The sequence below is a fragment of the Tympanuchus pallidicinctus genome, unplaced genomic scaffold (genome assembly GCF_026119805.1).
Source record: "Tympanuchus pallidicinctus isolate F22 unplaced genomic scaffold, pur_lepc_1.0 scaffold15, whole genome shotgun sequence".
In the NCBI taxonomy this organism is placed as follows: domain Eukaryota; kingdom Metazoa; phylum Chordata; class Aves; order Galliformes; family Phasianidae; genus Tympanuchus; species Tympanuchus pallidicinctus.
The window spans coordinates 5,036,774-5,056,713 of NW_026294669.1; the positions used below are offsets into that span (position 1 = coordinate 5,036,774).

The following is a 19,940-nucleotide window of genomic DNA, read 5'->3' on the forward strand; positions in this document are numbered from 1 at the left end:
TGTTTTGCTTTATAAATAAAACGCAGGGACACAATACAGTGTACTGAAAATGCTATCAAAGAAGAAATTGTTTAGTTTGTTCAGTTCCTGCAGTCTCATACTGGTAAGCCCCTGGGGAACATGTATATCACCTCTAATCAGGATTGGGGACTGGATGAGGGGAGAGGATGGGTGTTTCAATGGAGGATTCTCTGCCTGGGCTGGTGTACAGCTGATTCAAAGGAGGCATCACAACCTGCCTTGAGAGTAATGCATTTTTAGATGGTTCTTTTCTCCCTTGCTTTCACGACATGGACAGAATGCATATCTATTGGGATGGATCCCAATCAGCTCAGCTTCTAATTATGTACTGTAATACAGCTTCTCTCCACTACTTTTGGTTCAGTAAAGCTAATTATGGCTCACAGAAATGAATTATTGTCATTCCCACGAACTGCTGACAACCCCTCTAGAGGACACAGTGTTACTTATTGTAGGCTGGTGTACCAGATTGCTTTAATAGGGACAGCAAGAGAAATATGCAAATGAAACAGATTGCATGTATTCATATGTAACAAATAGAATGCACGTATTGCTGGTAGGGAATTTACGATCAGCTGGAAGAAATAAATTGTCTTTGTGCTGGCATTCATCTAGACTAGCTCATTTTTTGAAAATTTTTAAAAGCTGACAAATATAGTGTTTATTTTCTAGAAGAAAAAGGCAGTACGTTGTTTTTATAAAAAATACTACAGAATTGACAAATGTCAGGGATTGAGAGACAGCCTTTATTCTGTCTCTATGCAGCTCTAGTCCTGAAACTTCATTACCAGTGTGTAAATGCTTAAGGTTTCTGTATGTGAGACTACTAGATGTGACATCTTGGTTACATCATTGTTTAGATTCTGTTGTATGAAAACTTGTGGCACGTACTGTTTATCATTGTTTTCTACTGCAATTTTATTAAGCTGTTCTTGGAACTATTTCATATCCAAAATCCAAAATAATTTATGAGAATAAGGCAGATGAAAATGTCATTACTGTTGTTATTATTTCAGATGCCAGCAGTCTGTGTATAAATAGGCAATGAACTATTAATATGATGAAAAGTCATATAAAATTGAGTGGAAAAAAAATGGTGTTTAGGCTATACTGAATTAAATTTTCTTATAACTGTCCACAATTTGACACATTTATAAGGCTACATTAGCAAATAATAGAATAATTTCTTTTCTACAAACTATGAAAATATCCTTGTCCTATCAATTTAAAAAATAGAGCAACGTTAATATTAAAAACTGATTTCAGACTTGTCTTATTTCACTATTTCATTTGTAAGATGGATTTAGAGAAAGATGAGGAAACCCCAGACTCAGGGGCAGAAATTTAAATACAAGCGTATACATGGGGAAAAGCGAAGGGTTTGTGCTAATATCTGAGTTCAACATCTTTGATTTAATGTTTAGATCACAGGGGACAGATATGAATAACCAGGCTGATGTATATTAAACTAGTTGGAGCTATTTTAAGTCCATGGTTTTGTTCCTGCTGTACTCATTAGAGGAAGAGACTAACTGATCTCATGGCCTTTAGGATGATTTGCAAAACATTTTAAATTAGCAAAGCTTAAAATAGAAAATATTGACAAGAATTACGTGAAGGGTTTGATGTAACAAACTAAAACTAAGGAGAAGAATAATAATACAGAAATCATTTTGCATGCCTCTGAGAAAGTAGAAAAATACTTATTTTTCTTAAATAATAATAAGTTTTCTTAAATAATAAGGCACTTATTAATTCACCAATAAATATGATACTAAATAAATATATAGTTTTAAGACAAAGGTAGACTGGAAATTAATGAAAATTGTTGAGTTTATTGAATGTTTAGTTTATATGACTTTAATGAGAGTTAGCTAAATAGAGAATAAAGTAGAGAAAGAATCACACATTGCAGAGTTTAGATGAAGTGATAAGATTTCAGGAGACAAATGTGAATTTGTAATTAGATGTGGATACTTGTGTGAGAGATTGTATAAAAATTACTGAAGAAGCACAGAATGAGACAAAATACTGCAAGCAAAGGACCAAGTCGTAATGTTTCAGCAAATCAGGCAGTGATAGGGATTTGCTATTAGATTAATACACAGATAAGAAATTGCTATGGGAAAGTGACCCTTAAATGTTAATGCATTTAACTACTTAAGATCACGCCTCTTGTGTATGTTTTAAACTAAATACAGTGTACTGATCAGACTCAATCCAAGCATAGGTTCCTTGGTGTGCTCTCTATCCCACCCCTCTGTAAAGGAGGATTTTAACCAATAATTTCTGCCTCACGTCCTGGTGTGAAGTTGTACAAATGTAAATGCAGGGATTACTGGAGTCTCTCATTACTGCATTATCTGGCTTTCCCTAATCTCCTTCCAATTTCACAGCTGTACCACTATCTGGATTGGGTAGTCAATAACAAAATCCCAGAGTCTGCTTTTTGTGTCTACAATTCCAGGCTGAAGGGCTTCTGCCTTTTACATGCAGTGTATTTTGCAGTTAACTGATTGATCTTAACATTCCTTTACGTGTAGCCCTATTTTATCACCACAAAGACGAGATATCAAGCAAACACATACTAATCTTACAATATCCCATTAGTTACCTTTCTTCTCCAAATTTGCCAAAGCTGATGATATTGATATACTCATTCAAGACTAGACATTTCAGTTCTCCCGCCTTAGTCCTTAGATTTCTGCCTTATGTGTGTTCATGTGTTGGTTTTCTGATGAAGCATTCCTTTAATTCTGCCTGTTACCCAATTACTGTCTGACTCTTACTAGCCTGCACGTGGTCTTCTTTGCACCAATATGGCATTTCTTAGTCATTGCCCATTAGCAATCTTGCTCTGCGGTAACTCTGTTAGGATCTTGGTTGTACTTGCCAGCAGGTTGGGTTCCATGTGATTCAAATAAACTCTGTCCTTTCTGCCACTTAATTTCAGGAGTATACTCAGGTTTTGATTAATCTGTATTTCTTTCCATAGCCACCTTGGAATCCAGGAAGGAGAAAAGTGTTAAACTCAATCAATTCTGTCTAAATTTAAGAAAATCCAAAAGGCTGAATTGAAGCAAAGGAAGGGAGACTGGAGGAAAAGAAAAGTTTCGTAATAAATAAGTGAGACTGGATTATTAGGAATTGAGAAGGAAAATGGCTAGCTGGACACATCAAATCGTCTGACTCAAAGAGATTACAAATGAGATATAAAAGTACATTCAGGAGATAGAAAGACATTTACATGATATAGAAAGTTGTTTTAGAGAAGATAAGCCTTAAAAATTCAGTGAGAAGTGAAATAGTTTAATAAAACAGTGAAGTTGAAACAAAGCTATAAATCTCAAAGACATGAGATATAGATAAGGGGAGAAAAAAGAGAAAATTGAAATAGGTTAAAATCATAGGAGGAAAATGCATCAGAGCTTAAATGCTGTTGTAAAACCACTTAAGACTACTGTAGAAGAGAGGTTCATTTTATACTTTTTGTTTTTTTTTTACCCCTTCACTACTTTTCATTGCATATTGGACATTTGGTGCATCTTTGGTCTGTTAGAAACAGCTGTCCTTAAGTTACAATATTGACTCATGCGTTGAAACATATTGCTCTTATGATGTGTATTTATCTTTAATCATGACTATTTCAATTTTTATTTACTTTTATCATAAAGTAGTTTTCTTTTTTGAATAGGGAGGCCCACCTGCAATTGTGCACTGGGTTTTACAGGACCAAACTGCAATCAGACAGTCTGCCATCATTTTTGCCAAAATGGAGGAACCTGCAGTGTCACTGCTGGAAATCAGCCCTTTTGCAGCTGCTTGCCTGAGTATACAGGAGACAGATGTCAGTACTGTAAGTAATCTTCACAAACTAGAAAATCTGAAATTATAGTGGAAGTTCTGTATAGTACAAGTTTAACATGAATCAGGTTGTTTTCCTATTGCACAGACTGATAAATTTAACTCCAAAATTGTTCTTCTGAGAAAATGGGACCTTACATATTGAAAGGACCTTTGAACACACTTGCAATATCCTTTTAGACATATATGAGAAGAAAGAGCTTTTTTAGAAATTATTCTTGTATTTTCATGAAAAAATCCTACTAGATGTACCCAACATCTGACTTCACAAATCAGATCACTGCTTTTTATATTGCTGGTAGAATTCCTAGTTGGTTAAAGAATGTTTCTGTTATCCTTTAACTTCACAAAAAGCTGACTCTTGTGTCTCCAACTGCTCTCTTTCCCTTTTATTTCTAAACCCAGTAAGCAGCATATTGCTAGTGCTGCTTTGAGTTTTGTTCCTCTATCTGACTCAATCCAAAATCACCTTCAGTGTGGTTTCTGCCTTGTAATATTGAAAATAAAGATTTTGATGCCTTAGTTCTCAGGGCTCAAGTTAGTTCTGTTCTCTGCATCTGAATTTCTCCATGCTTTTTCATTTTACTGACCCATCATCAGTCTCGTCTTACTCAGATACTGTATTCCAAAGGTTTCCATGCCTAAGGAAAGTCATTAGTGCTCTAACAAGCAGCTAGTTACTGGCAACCCTGACTTAAGATGTATTAATTTTCTAAATTCAATTTTGTTTCTATTTTTCAAAATTCTCCTTTTCTCTCCTCCTGCTTTCCTTTAACTCAAACACTGAGACAGAGGACTGTCGTAGTGCCTTTTATAGAACAGAGCATTCAATGTGAAAACCATCATCTTCTTTTTTTTTCTTTTACATAATTCACTGAAAAGAGTAATATTGGACAAAATTGAAGGGGAATTAACTGTTAAAAAGGTCTGTTTTAGAATCATCTGTTGGATACAAGAAGTGCTTAGTTTTAGTGATATGGCTGTCAAATAGGAAAAGGGTTAGTGCATGTCTTTAAATAGGATTTGCACTGAAGTAAAATGAATGCGTTTCCAGTTGGGAGACTATGAAATAAATTGAAACCTTTGAATAGGAAACCAGCAGTAATTGTGATTCTCTCCCACTTGATATTAAACAAACTGCATGGATCCACAAATAACTGTCTGCAAGAACAATAGGGTATTTCAAAACAGTATAGTACATAAATCATGCCCAGACAGACACACAGATTAAGAAAAAATATTTACTTGAGGCTTACCCAAAACCAAACAAATTGTTTCTAGTTGAATGCTTCTGCAAACGTAGTTTTAGGTTTGTTTTTTTTTTTTCCCAGAGCTTTTTTCTTTTAACTTTTTTTTTTTTTTTTTTTAAAGAATCAATTTAAATGTAAATTTAGAGGTCCTCTTTTAAACAGTGCTCATTATCAGATTTGGATTGTCTACTGCTACTTTGGAAAGACGGCATGATACGAAGACACTCAAACATTATAAAATACAAAATAAAACTTTTATTTATTTAAACATTAGTACTTTTAGGTCAAAGAGTCTTACAATCTTACAGAATATTATTTTTGTGGCCAATGGCAGTTCTATGAAACTGTATGAGTTTATAGCTAGCAGTGGATGTATAAATTCATAGTTAGGTCACAGTTATTTTTTTGCTTTATCAAACATATGTATGATTTTTTCCTACATTTAACATAATGACTTTGTAGGCATAATGAAATACATTTAGACAAATTTATTACAAAGATTGGTTGCCTCTGCTCTATATTATTTGGTTTTCAATGATATCATTGAAACAATTTTTTATGCAAAAGATACGTGGATGTGCATAGGTATTTGACTCATGCTCTCAAGTTGAAAATATTATTAGTGTTCTTATGGTAGAGAGAAGGCATTTGCTTGCGGTACTGCCAGATTGCAAAGACCTTATTTTCCTCATACTTATATTCTCCAATGACCCAGTGCAGAGTTTCTCCTGTGATTAGTTCATATAAGGGCTAATAACCAAAGTGTGTGTTTCATGTCACGCCTATGGCACTGGTGAAATAAACTTAAATGAATGGATTTACATAAAATTCCACTAACTTTGTACATATTGTTATATATGCATGTATTTGAATATAATTGCCTATTTTAAATTCATAAAATAAGAAATACAGAGTAGTGAAAGTTCATTTCTTGTATCATTTAAAGCCCAAACAGCCAAAAAAAAAAAAAAAAAAAAGACGTTTCCCTCATTTAGAGTAACTCTAAATAGATAATGGATAGAGCGATTGCATCAGCCGTTGCATTCACTGAAACTCAAATTCCATTCTTTAAGGAAAAAAAAAAAAAAAAAAAAAAAGAATTATTTGTTATTTTGATCTAATTCAGATTCTGCTAGATCCACAATATGAATACTATCAGAAGCTTGAAGATGCTTTAAAGTACAAACTTCCTATTTCCAGATTTTAGGGCTTCTTGTCCTAATATATATGCAAAACTTTCCCTCTTACAGTGCTTTTCTCTTAAAATGTCTCTTACTCTTTGCTTTCAAACTACAGTAGTTTTTGTTTTGTTATTCTTCACCTGGAATCAGAGAACAGTACACACAAGGGACTACTTTTACTGCTCTTTATGCCTTTTAGGCCTTTGGTTGGTCTACTGTCTTCTGAAGTAGGTGGAGACATACAGATACTAAAGAGAAATAACTCTGCCAGCAGTTGAGTGAAATGGCTTTGTCCTCTATCAGAACTCTTCCCACAATTGTCAGCAAAACTGACATGGCAGTCACTGAAAGCTTCTTGGAATGGCAAACAAGGATATTTCTTGCTTTATGAGATGCCCTCATATGACATGCCCTCATAATCCAGCAGTATTGTATATGCTAAGTAAAACGTATCTATTTTAGTTGTCCTCAAGTTGCACAACATTTTAACTGCACAGAACAGGAGAAATTATTAGAAACAGAGAAATGGGGAGATTTGGCCCAGTGAAATGAGAAACTTCAAATGAAACTGTTTGGTAAAACGAAAGTTGTCAGTACTACATAAATAAAAATGAACCATAATGTTAATATGCCATTATATCTTGACATGGTGTATTTAAAAAAGAGAAATAAAAATGAAGTTGTTACTAGAACTTCTAAATAGTTATAAAGAATTCACAACTTGAAGTCTCAGTCCTGCTGACTTTGAAACAATGGGGTCTTGCACAGCCTACAAAGATAAGCATGTATAAAGGGTTTTGTAGAACTTACGGATCATCACGTTGTTAAGTGTTATTGTTAGAACTTCATGAAATTTTATATGAGGAGAAATGAAAATCAAAGTTAATTATTTTAATATGTCACTTCAGTTTAGCATAATGCCTGTAATGGTAATGTGAATTTATCAGGAGACTTCTATACAGCCACTGTCCCATTAAATATACTTAATATATCTCTGCTGTTGTCACCAGTAGTCTTTGTACCACATATGATGATGCCCTAAATGGTTGGACATCTAGAAGGAGAAGGAAACTTCTTACGAGCTTATGCATTTGTTTCACTTCATGTTGGCAATATATTGCTTATCTGTTGGTGAGACTCTTGATTGGTAGTTCTAGTGTTCTTCGCCATTTTGTTTTCATGATTCTACTTTTCAACAGAAAGAAAATTAAGCTATTGTTTTTCAATATATGAAATAATTCTCCTCACTACCTTTTTAACTAGCTTTCATGTTACTTGCAGATGTTTGCCACCATTATTGTGTGAATTCTGAATCATGTACTATTTCTGATGATGGAAGCGTAGAATGTGTCTGTCCACTACGATTTGAAGGTCCAAAATGTGAAGTGGACAAGTGTATAAGATGTCACGGGGGACACTGCATAATAAATAAGGATACTAATGACATAGTATGCAAGTAAGCATGTGCGTCGGGAAAGGAGGACTGTGTTCAAAATTATGTATCTGCAGCCATTATACTGTAGTTGATTTTAAATCTGTTAATAAGCAACCCTTGAAATGATCACATCAGAACAGTGCCTTTGAGTGTTCAGGTAGTGAGTCTGGGTTAACCCAGTGGCTCTGGACTCCTTAAAACAGTTTTTGGAGTACTGTTTGCTGAAGGAAGCATAATGCAGAGGAAGCTGAGTGGTCTTCAAATGGAAAAGAACAAAAAGTCTCAAATAATTAATAAACAATCTACCTTTACTATTGAAATTTCTTTCTGTAGTATCTGTGACAATAGAAAAGTCATCTTGTAGGTAAATGAAAGCATAGACATTTGGATGTGCTGCTGTATTTCTGAGTAATTATTATATATAATAATCATTTATGTTATAGAAGAAAAAATAAAATATTTGCATAAAAAGCAGCTCGCATTACAAGTTGAAAACCTAGAATTCTTGCAGTCCGTATATCTTGTACATATCATAAAATCAGTATTTTAATATATGTACTGTTATAATGTGGTTCACTAGGCTTATTAAATAGTGATTGCTTTTTTCTTTTTGTTTTTAATCTTGTTTTAACTATGGCAGTTGCACTAATGGAAAGATTGCCTCCACGTGTCAGTTATGTGATGGCTACTGCTACAATGGTGGTACATGCCAGCTGGACCCCGACACAAACGTACCTGTCTGTCTGTGAGTATCCATGGAGACCATTCACATCTCTCCCTGCCAAGTTTCTATGAATGCATCTGTATTTCTGATTTATTTAGAAAGTAAAATATTCCAGTTGCAGTCACAACATTTGGTACTTTATCTGGTTAATGATATAACCTGATACTTTGTCTACCTTTTTGAAATATGTGGATCGAAAGATACACCTTAGATCTATATTGTGAATGTATGTAGACACAAAGATGCTTCTCCTGAGAATTTTAATAATTTCAGGCCAGTTCTAAAGCTCACCATAGGTGTGTGGGAATGGAATCTGTTGTACTGGATGGTTGCCTGTTGCTGCTTCTCAAAGGTGGATTAAGTCTTCTGTAGAGATGGTCAGAGGTGATGATAAGGCATTTCTGTAGGGAAACTAATGGCTAGAGAACAGGAAGAATAATGTCATTGATTATTTCCTCTGTGTGTCCAAGGACGTGCTCTTGTACCTCTTGTTTCAGCCCTAACTTTTACAATACCCTTAGGAGCTTGGCTGTTCTAGGATGAGATACCTCTCTTCCTCCTGTAGAAATACACCAATGTTGAGAAAATAATTCAAGATACTTTTCCTAAGCCCAGATAACAAATACCAAAGGAAATGTGATTTTGTATTCTAGACTGTTAAGTACTCTCTTAAGAGGCAGAAAACCCTACATTCTGGACCTTTCTTGAGAGCTATTGTATATCTTCTTGTTCACCTGATAAACGTTAAATACAGAAGTCGTAGCAAAAATTGAATTTTTTCCTGCTCTCAGTTACAGTGAGCTACTGAAGTCACGTTGTTGTTTTTGTGGTGTATTGTTGGTTGGTTGAGTGACGGGTTGTTTTTTCACATTTGATTAGTAAGTCATCCAACATTTTCTGCATTGCAGAAGAGCTTTGCTTTGGAATAATCTTCCATTTCTTAATGGAGATCAGAGTATTCTCCAGGAGAGTATTAGATGTTAGAATTAGATTCAAGTGTCTCATTCCCAGGATGACATAAATAATTGTCCAAAGGGATATAATATTGAAGCAACGTTGTGAATATATGAGCAGCCACCCCTACCTTTTTGACATGTGTGAGGTGGATAGACTTACAGATGGTGTTGATTGTATTCAGTTTCCCAAGGAACTGACTATGCAAAGGGACAAAAACATAGGGGTTGTACTATTGGAAGGTTGACAAGAAATGTTTGAAGCTTTGTGGTTAGAGACAGTGGAATGCAGTTCTATACTGCATTGCCTCTTCATTTTTAAGCGACTTTGTCTATTATTATTATGGCTAGTTTGGAAGCTTACAATTGTTACTTTCTTTTTCTTAATTAAACTGGCTTATTTTTCAAATTCATATGGAACACCATTATGTTTCAAGGAGAACAAGTTTCAAGCATCAATTTGTGTATGGCTTTACAGTGCATGAGAGCTGCAGCATATGCCAACACAGTTAACAATGCTAAGAAGGCTGAAATTTTGAAGGCCTTTGAATTGCCTCGTATTGATCAATGAGTAGTGTAGTACGGTTGTGTAGTACAGTTGACAGAAATACTGAACACGTGAACGCATAAGTTTGTATAGGCTCATTTTTTTTAAATGTTTGAAAAACTTTGAAGAGAAAACTTATCAGTGTAGTTATATTAGATCTTTCCAGGAAAAAAAAAAAAAAATGATTTATTTGTATCTGTGAGTGTGTGCCTGTGTATGTGTGCGTGTCTTGCCATCATTAAATGTAATGCATTTAAAATTTGTTCAGCAAAAGGCAGAATATTTATATAGGTCTATTTTACTGAAATTCTGCAGATGCTCTGTGGGGTTTAAAAGTCAGCGCTGTGACCAGAAAGTGAACCCTTGTGATTACTACTGTCAGAATGAGGGAATTTGCACTTTAACTGCGTTTAATGAACCGAGATGCAAGTAGGTTTAACCTTCCACTTAATGCTGCACATTCTGTGACATCATTTCAGGCCACAGTTCATTGGTTCAAGTCATGCACGTTCACATACATTTCACAGTATATACATAATCTGGGTGCTCGTTTCTGTAATGCACACTTACCCTTTGATAGTTGCACTTACGAGTATATTTAAACATACAGTTGGACTGTCCATGTCATTAGAGGGAAAAAAAATAAGCTTAATAATAATACTGGAAATGCTTCATGGCTTTTACTGTTCACATTTTTGAAACATTTTGAGACATTTTACCAACTTAATCCTACACAGCATAAAGTTTAGCAAATAGTGACATTGCATATGTTCTGTAGCCTAAAACCAACTTATTATTTCTTATCTCTATAGGGAAAGAAACAGAGGAGCTGTTTAGCTACCATTTCAAGAGTTTAGCCTGTATTCATAAGTCACTTTGTAAACTTTATAAAAATACACTGTAAAATAGCACCTCTTAAGCAGAAATGTTTAAGCTTTGTTATAACTTTTCTCTGATAAAAAATGCATGAAGGAGATACATTTGTGTGCTGTTTTTTGCTGAAGGATTGGACGTCTATTCAAGGGAAATATTTAATCCCTGTCAGGAAATAAACAGCCCTATGAACCCAGAAAGCAATGTAAGAATTGGTATCATTGTATAATAGGTAGTAGTGCGAGTGACTAACTTATGGTGAATAATCTGATTTTTTTTAAACAGTACAATCAAAAATCCTTTGCCAGTGTTTTTCATGCAATGAAACTCCAACTAGAGTTACCATAAATCCATTAGAAAGTAGAGTTCTGTCCACCACAAATTAAAATTTTGAAGAATATGCAGTGGTCTTTTGGTGAGCATTCATTGGACAGTTTCTACTTTTCTATATGATACTTGGGTTTTAACAATAACATAGCTCAAAGAAAAACATGTTGCTGCTTGTAAAGTCATGTAATGCAAACACGATTCCTCCTTTTTTTTCCAAAATATTGAAGACCATACCTGAGCTCTCGAGAAGGTAACAGTCCAGGACTTATTGTGAAGTGTTTTAATAGATAAAATAATCTGAAAATAAAGCATGGAGAATCACTCCTATAATTCTTAAGAATGCGTTAACCACTTAAAAGGTAAAAGTTTTTCTTTTTATTAAATGGATTTTCATAGATAAGAATGAAGGATATATAATTATTTTTAATACTAATTTTTATTGCCAACAAAGGTTACTTTATCTTTCAACTGTAGTCAGATCTGTCAGAGATACAACAGTAGAATTTAAACAGTTATTTGAATTAGGATCTTCCTGAGCAGCATTGACATTTGTTTGTGACATTGCCCATTCTCTCGACCTTTTGATCTAGTTTAACTATATTTGGTGTCTAAAATAATTGTTTGGTTTTTTAGAGAGATATTAAATCATATTTAAATCTCTTAGTCTTTGTGTTGATAACATGCATTTTAACCTCATCAGTGGTTCTGTGTGTGGTCAGATGCCAAATGAACAAGTTGCTTGATAGAGAGATAGAGAATTGTAATTCCATGTGTCTCAGTCCTTGCCAGCCACAGTTCTCACTTGGTTGTTTTCTGTATCTTCTTTTTGTGACACAAATTAGCTTTAAATTGAAGCTTGTTTATAATTTTACCAACCTTGTACAGTCAAGTAGAAGACTTCAGGAAGGAATGAAACAGTCCCATACTTCACTAGAGTCATTGCGCCATGGAACAGCAATCTCAAAGCCTTTTTCTATTAGTTCTGCTCCATTATTAGAGAAAATAATGTACCCATTGAGCATGCATTGCTGGTCATACTGTGTGTGACATCTACCTGATCTCTAAGAGACAGTTAAGGGTTTACATTTTTCTTAACTAGTCAAGGGTGGATGATTTCTAGAAGGAAGAAATTGGAAGTAGCTGATTTTATTTGAATTCAGTAAGAGCTCCTCTGCCTCTTTCAGCTAAATCAGTTGAGAAAGCAAACTTTATGCATAATAAAGCCCCTATTATCATTCAGTAAATACTAGAGAGAATAAGATTTATCCATTCTTAAGCGCAATCCCATAGAAATAATTATGTAGAAATTCCTATATGAACTTACTCTCCTTTTATCAACCTTTGCTGCAAGGGTTGATTTTTTTTTTTTTTCCAGGAATCTTCTTATTTCAAGGCTTTTGAACTTTGAATCCAATAAATATCAGGTGCACAAGGGAAAAGACTTGTACTTTCCACTGAACAAGTTTCAGAATGAATTAAGGCCTTAACTTGACTATACATCAAACTCCAGAAAAGAAAGAATTTGTGGAGTTGGTCTCCAGCTTTAGTCAATGCTCTACCAAGTTGCATAGGCTGTTTTGATTTTTGGATGTAAAATCCTGCCCAATCTAAATTATGAATTATTAACATTATTTTTCTTTATTATTTATTTTTCTGTATTATTTTCCTTCCTGCTCAATAGTGAAAGTTGAAAGAGAATTTCATATCAAAATGATAAAATTTGAGGCATTGACTTTCTGAAAATTTCACTGCTGCAGTTGTCCTGTACTGGCATGATCCTGTATTGTAGTTACTGCTTTTGTAGCTTTTACATATTGTGTTTATTTAAAGATATCTTCTGTACTATCCTGTAATGGTATATGGGGGTGAGGAGGAGGGAAAGGGGCATGTATAACACAAGGAGATTATGAGAAATGTTGGAATTGCTCTTTTAACTTCATCAATCAATTGAAGAAAGAATGAACTTGAGATCAGATGCAGATGAGAGATAATCAAGTATTTTTTTTTCCCATTTATTGTATGAACTGTGATTTGTATTTTTTCTGCAGTTTACAGTCAAACCTGACAAAAAAAAAAACCCAACAAATTCTATTGATCCTTTTCAATATCCATATGAATGGAAAGAGCTTATAAATGCCTTAATAGACTTTTGAATGACCCTGAATTTAATGTGACAACAATAAGATTATATTGTTATGCTGTCTAAATAATATAGTAGTCAATTTTCCTTCTTTTACTACTGTATGTGCATCTTAACTTCAGAGTCCATATTTTCTAGGTGTCAGTCCATAAGACAGAAATTCAGAGGACTATTCACAGTTTTAAATTAGTTGTCTTGGTTAGAAGTGTTGACAATTCACAGACCTTTAGGTTGTGTTGTATTTCTGGACTAGAATACTGTTTCTTCTACAATGAAGAATAAGTCATCCTAGACACTTCAGTTGCTTACAATAAGTGGATCTGTGACTTTGAGAGCAAATTTTGTAGAGAAATCAGTGATCTTTCAAATTAATTAAAAGGCTCATGCCATAGAGGAGCTTGAAGGAAAGGAAAACTATGGTACCAGAAGAATCTGACAAGTGAAGGATGGAGAAAGAAGAAATGACTTCATTTCTAAAATGAGAATTTTGTGAGAGTAATATGTTAAAAACAGTAGTAAAAAAATAGGGAGAGGAAAAAAATACATTTTTTTCATAAAAAAGGACAAGAAGCTTGGAGTGATGATATAGATGATAGACAGCAAAATAAATACTTTCTGCAGGAACTTAATGAATGAGATATTTTGCCAACTTTATTTTTATTATCTGTATATGTGCGTGCATGCATGTGAGTGCATGTGTGTGCGTGCATGCCTGCATGGGTGCATTGTATGCAAATCTGAGTGAGCTCTTCTACCAGAGTTCCTTCCATCTAGCTCATGTTCCTTAGAAATACAGATTACTTTTCCATCCAAAAAATTTGTGATGCTGTACCTCTCTCTTGATTTTTCCATTCCTACTGAAAAGACTTCAGATGTGAGCAGTTTGTGTATAACTTGTAGAAGCACTGTAAGTTCATGTGTGCGCATAAGTAAATATAAAACTGTAACAGAGCTCTAATCAAAAAAGGGTTAAGGTATACCCATAATGTGGTTTTGGACAAGAAAGCCATCTGTGAAGTCTCTCAACTGGCATTTTCTGAAGGCTGAGTAGAAAACGCTACTGCAGCATGGAGCAATTATGGCATCAAGACGACAGCCTAAGAGAAAACGATTAACCGTGATAGACAGTATAAATCATAGAGCAGGAAAATTTATAAAATACCTTACAATAAATGTTTTCCATATGCTTTTTCAGGATATATATAATGAGCTATCTAATTATAATTACAATGGGAATTTCAATGTTATGCTAGCTCTTTGAGAGCTTTCATTTTCAACCAAAAAAAAATATGTATTATACATGTCTTGAATTTGAACATAATCTATAGGCTGTAACTTTAGAATATAGAAGACTTTTCATCCAGTTTTTATTATAAATTAGCATTAATTTAAAAGTCTGAATGTGAACACATGTTTGAGAAGTGCTTAAAGAAATGACAAGCTGTTGGTAAGGAGGAGTGTGTGTATCCTTCATTGGCCATTTAGCAGTTAAATTGTAATGCAACTGACCTTTGTCCATGAGTTTTCAATTGTTCTGCTGCTGTGCATCACTGCTCATTTACCTCTGTAAGAAGGAGAGAAAACCATGATTTGTCATGTGTGTATGGATCAAGTCATTTCTCATTGTTTTAATATTTTTACCGTATCAGTCTATTCTTTTCCTTTTGCAATTTTTGCACTTTCAATTGAAGTAGCAGTAATCTAAACACACTTAATGTTTATATAATAGGTCCATATTATTAAATTTAAAACGTGTAGCATATGTATTGTACACAAATTGCTAATTTCTTACCTTGGGATAACAGAGGCTAATATGCATCTCAAGGTTTGTTCCTGGACAGTGAATACAATGCACAATTTGTGTGTTTTAGTATCATGCAAAAATTAAATTTATTAAGGTCACATTTTTCATGTATGTTGTAATCAAATTTATGATTGCTTGTGTTACTCAAAAGTAATTTTCTGCCTACCTTTGGATTAGGCAGTGTTTCTATTCTTAACTGTTAAAATGGCAAGGTAATCTGTATTTTTATATCAACCTTCACTTTGTGTCCGTTGTAAGGGATACCAAGTGACCAATATACTAAAATGTGATCTATTTTTACATAAAATAGTTATGGAAATGTTATTTGAGAGTTTCTCTGTGAGTATAACTCAATAATACCATCTCTCTGTGTAAAGAATGCCTTCATTTCAAAAGCATTGCCATTTCTTATTTTTTTAAGAAGGAATAATTTTGTGATTTACCTTAGTGCAAGGATTTTTGTCATTCTAAATTATCCTATAGTTTGGAAAAAAATGGGGATTATTTCCATTTTTTTCTTTCAGTGCATTTTAATACAAATAGTAAATAACTATAATCCAGATGTTCTCTGCTCTCATCTTACAAGTATTTGTAATATTAATGATATTTTCCAGTGGAATAATAATCTGTCCTTACAGCAGGGGAGCTGGATACTTTCATTAGCATGTAATATCTATACCTTGACCAAAAAGGAAAGCAAAATTAGAAAATTACTATATTAGTTTTTTAAGTAAGAAACATTCTCAATTCCTTATCAACCTCTATGTTGTAAAGACTGTTTCACTGATTCTGTTATACTTCTAATATTAATCTTTTAGTGCCGCTCTCTGTCATGTTTTTTTGCTACACATGAGTATGTTGAGTTGGAAAGCAGTTCCCACAAAAATATGCTTAACTGTATATTATGCCTTCTATATTATAATTTTATGACCAAAAAAAAAAAAAAAAAAAAAGGAAAAAATCCAGAGTGTCTCAAATTTTACCTCTTTACTATCTTCTGTTTGTCCAGACATTTCATAGTCAAATGGTTCCTTCTGGTCAAATGCCCATATAATTGAGTTTAGGCCATTTCAGTGCACTGACCTATAAGGGTTGTAGGTAGGGGAAAGAGATGTTTTCTTTCACAAGTAGATTCTGTAAAGAACAGACTCTGAAGTGTAAACATTTGAATTCCAAATGATTCCCATTACAAATGGGGATGCCTATACAACTTCAGTGTAGAGTTTTTAAAACATCTCTCTAATAATACTTCCTTTGCATAAATAAGTCCTATTGCATATGCTCTATTTTTCTCAGACTGTATGTTTCCCAAACAGCCACCTCTTTCTAAATGTAGACCTAGACTGTAACGGAGAGCTGTAGCATACGTTCATTAATGACCTTGGCAGCAGGCCATGTGCAACCTTTCTTTATCACATTAACTTTGAGGAATTACATTGGCATTGTCTAGGATGTTATTGCTCTTTGATCTATTCACTGATTCCATGGGGGACTGGGGATTTTCACCTGTAGTACCTTGCATCACTTGGCTGAGTACATTCTCTCCTTTGCTGTCAAGCTCCCCGCTGTTTCATTTTCAGTTTCTCTGTATAGCCTACATTGGGTGTCATCACTATCTTTCTTTACAGTTCTTGATAAGATGGGAGTCTTTAGTGAAACCAGTGGCTTTATGCAATTTTACTTTATTAATACCTTTTTTTTTTTTTCCCCTGTACTGCAAATCTCATCTCTCTGACCGTAAAAGTATTGGCAGTGCTGCAGAACCTAATGATTTGGGAAGGTACAAAATTCTGCAGATTAAAGCAGAAATCAATTCCCATGCTTGATACCAAGCATTCTGAGTTTAAAAATCGGAAAAGTCTAGTATCAGAAAGTTGTCTGGTGTTAATAAGAGCAGCTTTTGTCTACTGTACCTGAAGAGTAGTAAAAGAGTTGAGAACTTCTGTGTCCCAGCTCTGTCTTTATTCACATGTCTTCTTCTGGCTAATTCTCTGCATCACATTCCCTTCCTAGTAACACACTTTTTCTCTGAACTTCATTTGTTTTTCTGTTCTGCCCAAAAAGATACTTCACTATCTTCCCAGACCCCAGGGGGCAATTGTTTTACCTCTATGGAGGAAGGACAGAAGGAAATGATTGCAGTCCTGTCAGCTTCAGTCCCATTGAAGTTTATTGGTGACAGCAAGCATTTGGAAAATGAAATTGAAGTGGCAACTAGCTGTCATGATTTTATGAGACTTTTATTAAATGTATCAGAAGTGTTTCAATTTTGTTGGCTTTTGCAATTAAAATGCCAAGATACATAAAGAACTACCTCCCGCCTTAATTTGTTCCTCTGTTTGCTATACAGAGAGCTGTAGGATTTTTTTTCTTCACCAGCTGTTGTGGTGTGATATCTGTTGTAAGATTTTGGGGAGCATCTATAGTATGCACCATTTCCTCATAAGCTCATACTTGTACATTTCAGTGGTGAATCTTCTTCTCTCTCACTATGTTATATTCTTTTAAGTGTTTTAAGGCAGGTTTGCAGTAATGATTCTCTTATGCAGCAGAATTTTCAGTTGAAGGATTTAGGTACAAAGTCAAGGTATGTCTAACTAATGAATTATTTCCCTTTCCATAGTGAAGCATTATGTGAAAACTGTCTCTCTTAACAGGCTTTGATCACACAAGCTGAATTTCCAAAAGCAGTGATGCCAAAGCTCTAGTGAGAAATATAAAGACTTTATTTCATGGTTGTCACATACCTACAGTTTGATTCCCTTTAGAATAAAAAAAAAAAAAAAAAAAAGTATAAAGATTTATGGTGTCTTTCTACAAGAATTGAGATTCTTTCTTTGCAGCTGTACATTAAATGGCAAACTTTGGGGGGTGGGGGGGAAAGTTCCTTAGATATTAAATTGTATCTTAGTAAGGTAAGCTATCAATGTAATTTCTTCCATTTCATAGGATCTATAAAAGAAATGGAACAGATGTGTCCTTTAAAATACTGAAATCATGTTATTTTTGTGACTTGGAATGACCTAAAATGGAGATGGTCTGGAGTAAGAATGCCAACTGTCTTCAGTTTTAAAATATGTTATTGTGAAACATATTCTCTGTAATTAAGTAGCAACTGTGGAGTTTTATTCACTGAGAAGAAATGTAAGGATGTTTTCTATTTAAATAAGTAAAAGAACTTGTTAAATCATAATGCAAGTAATCTATGTAGGAACATTTTTAAACCAACTATCAATTAATGAGCATGTTTTTAACAACCATCTGTGCATTGTTTATCTCTGTGGAGTTTGAGCTAAGTGCATAAGATATCCTACTAAGAAAAGAAAGCAATAAGAAATTAGATCCAAAGACCATTCAGACTTAATATGAAATCCAGTAAAGGGATTTGCCTGGATGTTGAATCATGCTCGAGGAGGCTTAAGAGCAAATAGAGAAATTAGCCTTTCTTCTGCTGTGATCTGCGAAGACAGAGGAGGATGAGAAGCATCACCAGCAAAGCTGGCCGTGACTCTTCTTAACAATTCCACAATACTTATCTGGAATGTTTTGTACCTTTCCAAACCTTTTTGCATCATAGAACAATGTTATTCGTTGTGCATGTCCAGCTCCAAACTTGGCAATTTGTTTAATCCTAAGAAAGGTATTAGATAACAGTTGTTCTTAGAACTGCATGGCAAAGTATTGCTCTATTGCATTTTCCTAAAGACAGCTCATGAAACTCATAAATAATACAAAAATACTTAGAAAAATATGAGTCACTTTGCAATATGCAACAGTGGCAGATGAAAAGTGACTGCTTCCTGCTGTTTCCACAAGTAGAGTTTCAGGCTCTGTAGTAAACTTAATCATGCTTGCAGCCAGATGAATAAGCAATTGGATTTCATTCAGGTGTTTGTTTCAGTTTCTGATGGATTTGCTGAGAATGCGTGCAGGGACTCCTCATGTGTTATTTTTTTTTTTATATGCATAGGGAGCAACTTCTCAACTGAAGAATATTTGCATATTGATATTCACACAAGGAAATTACAGCAGAATATCTTTGTGCTCATCCAACACCTGGCTCATTCTTAATTTAGCAGTATTTGAGGACCTCTGAAATCAGTAGAGATGCTGCAGTCTCTTCAGATCCACAGCTTTTTGTGTTTAACTCATGCACACTTATACGTGTATATTTCTATAAATATGTATGTACTGAAATGGTTAAAAATGTTAAAGTATGAAGTGTTAAGTCATAGAATTTTGGGGCATACATTCAAATGCAAAAAGAAAAAGAAGGACAACTTCAGTAAACCTGTGAATATCACTCAAAGATTGGTTTAAATTGTGTGAGTAAATTATTATTGTCAGGTTCTGTGTAAACCTTTCATTATTCAATGCAATGGAGGACGAGTCAATGAGTGCAGATACTGGAAGTGAGTGCATGTAGATAGCTGGCTGGTCATAGATAAACTTTTTGGAATTTAGAATTCATTTTTAGAGCTTCTAGATTAAAGTTGACCCTAAAACAGTAATACAGATAAACACTGCTAGACTAAGCTGGCTGTGCATGGATCCAGCTCACATTCTCCTTCATTACTGCATAGTTGTAATTGGTATAAGATGCATTAATACACCATTGGTTATTGTTTTATTATCTAATAATTTTAGAAAGGGACTCTGGAATCAAATTGTGGTGATAGTAATAGGAGCTGAAGCTGTAGTTTTGAACTAAAACCTTACTCTGAGTGTTGTAAGCACCGCAGCAGAGTACTGATAACTCCTTTCTGTGATGCTTGTTGATTTTTGTAGAATCACAGTTACTTGTGCATCTCTTTAGAA

At 34.2% G+C, this 19,940-nt stretch overlaps 1 protein-coding gene across 5 annotated transcripts in view; it reads left to right on the forward strand.

Moving 5' to 3' along the window:
- Positions 1-19,940, forward strand: part of LRP1B (LDL receptor related protein 1B) — a 587,100-nt gene that overhangs the window by 556,569 nt on the left and 10,591 nt on the right. For 4 of the 5 annotated variants that reach the window (XM_052675647.1, XM_052675649.1, XM_052675651.1 and 1 more), the window contains 4 exons: positions 3,716-3,877; positions 7,598-7,772; positions 8,392-8,496; positions 10,291-10,404. In XM_052675647.1, the coding sequence (XP_052531607.1) occupies positions 3,716-3,877; positions 7,598-7,772; positions 8,392-8,496; positions 10,291-10,404 (556 nt within the window). The remainder of the gene's footprint in view (positions 1-3,715; positions 3,878-7,597; positions 7,773-8,391; positions 8,497-10,290; positions 10,405-19,940) is intronic. The other variant, XM_052675650.1, reaches the window with a different exon arrangement.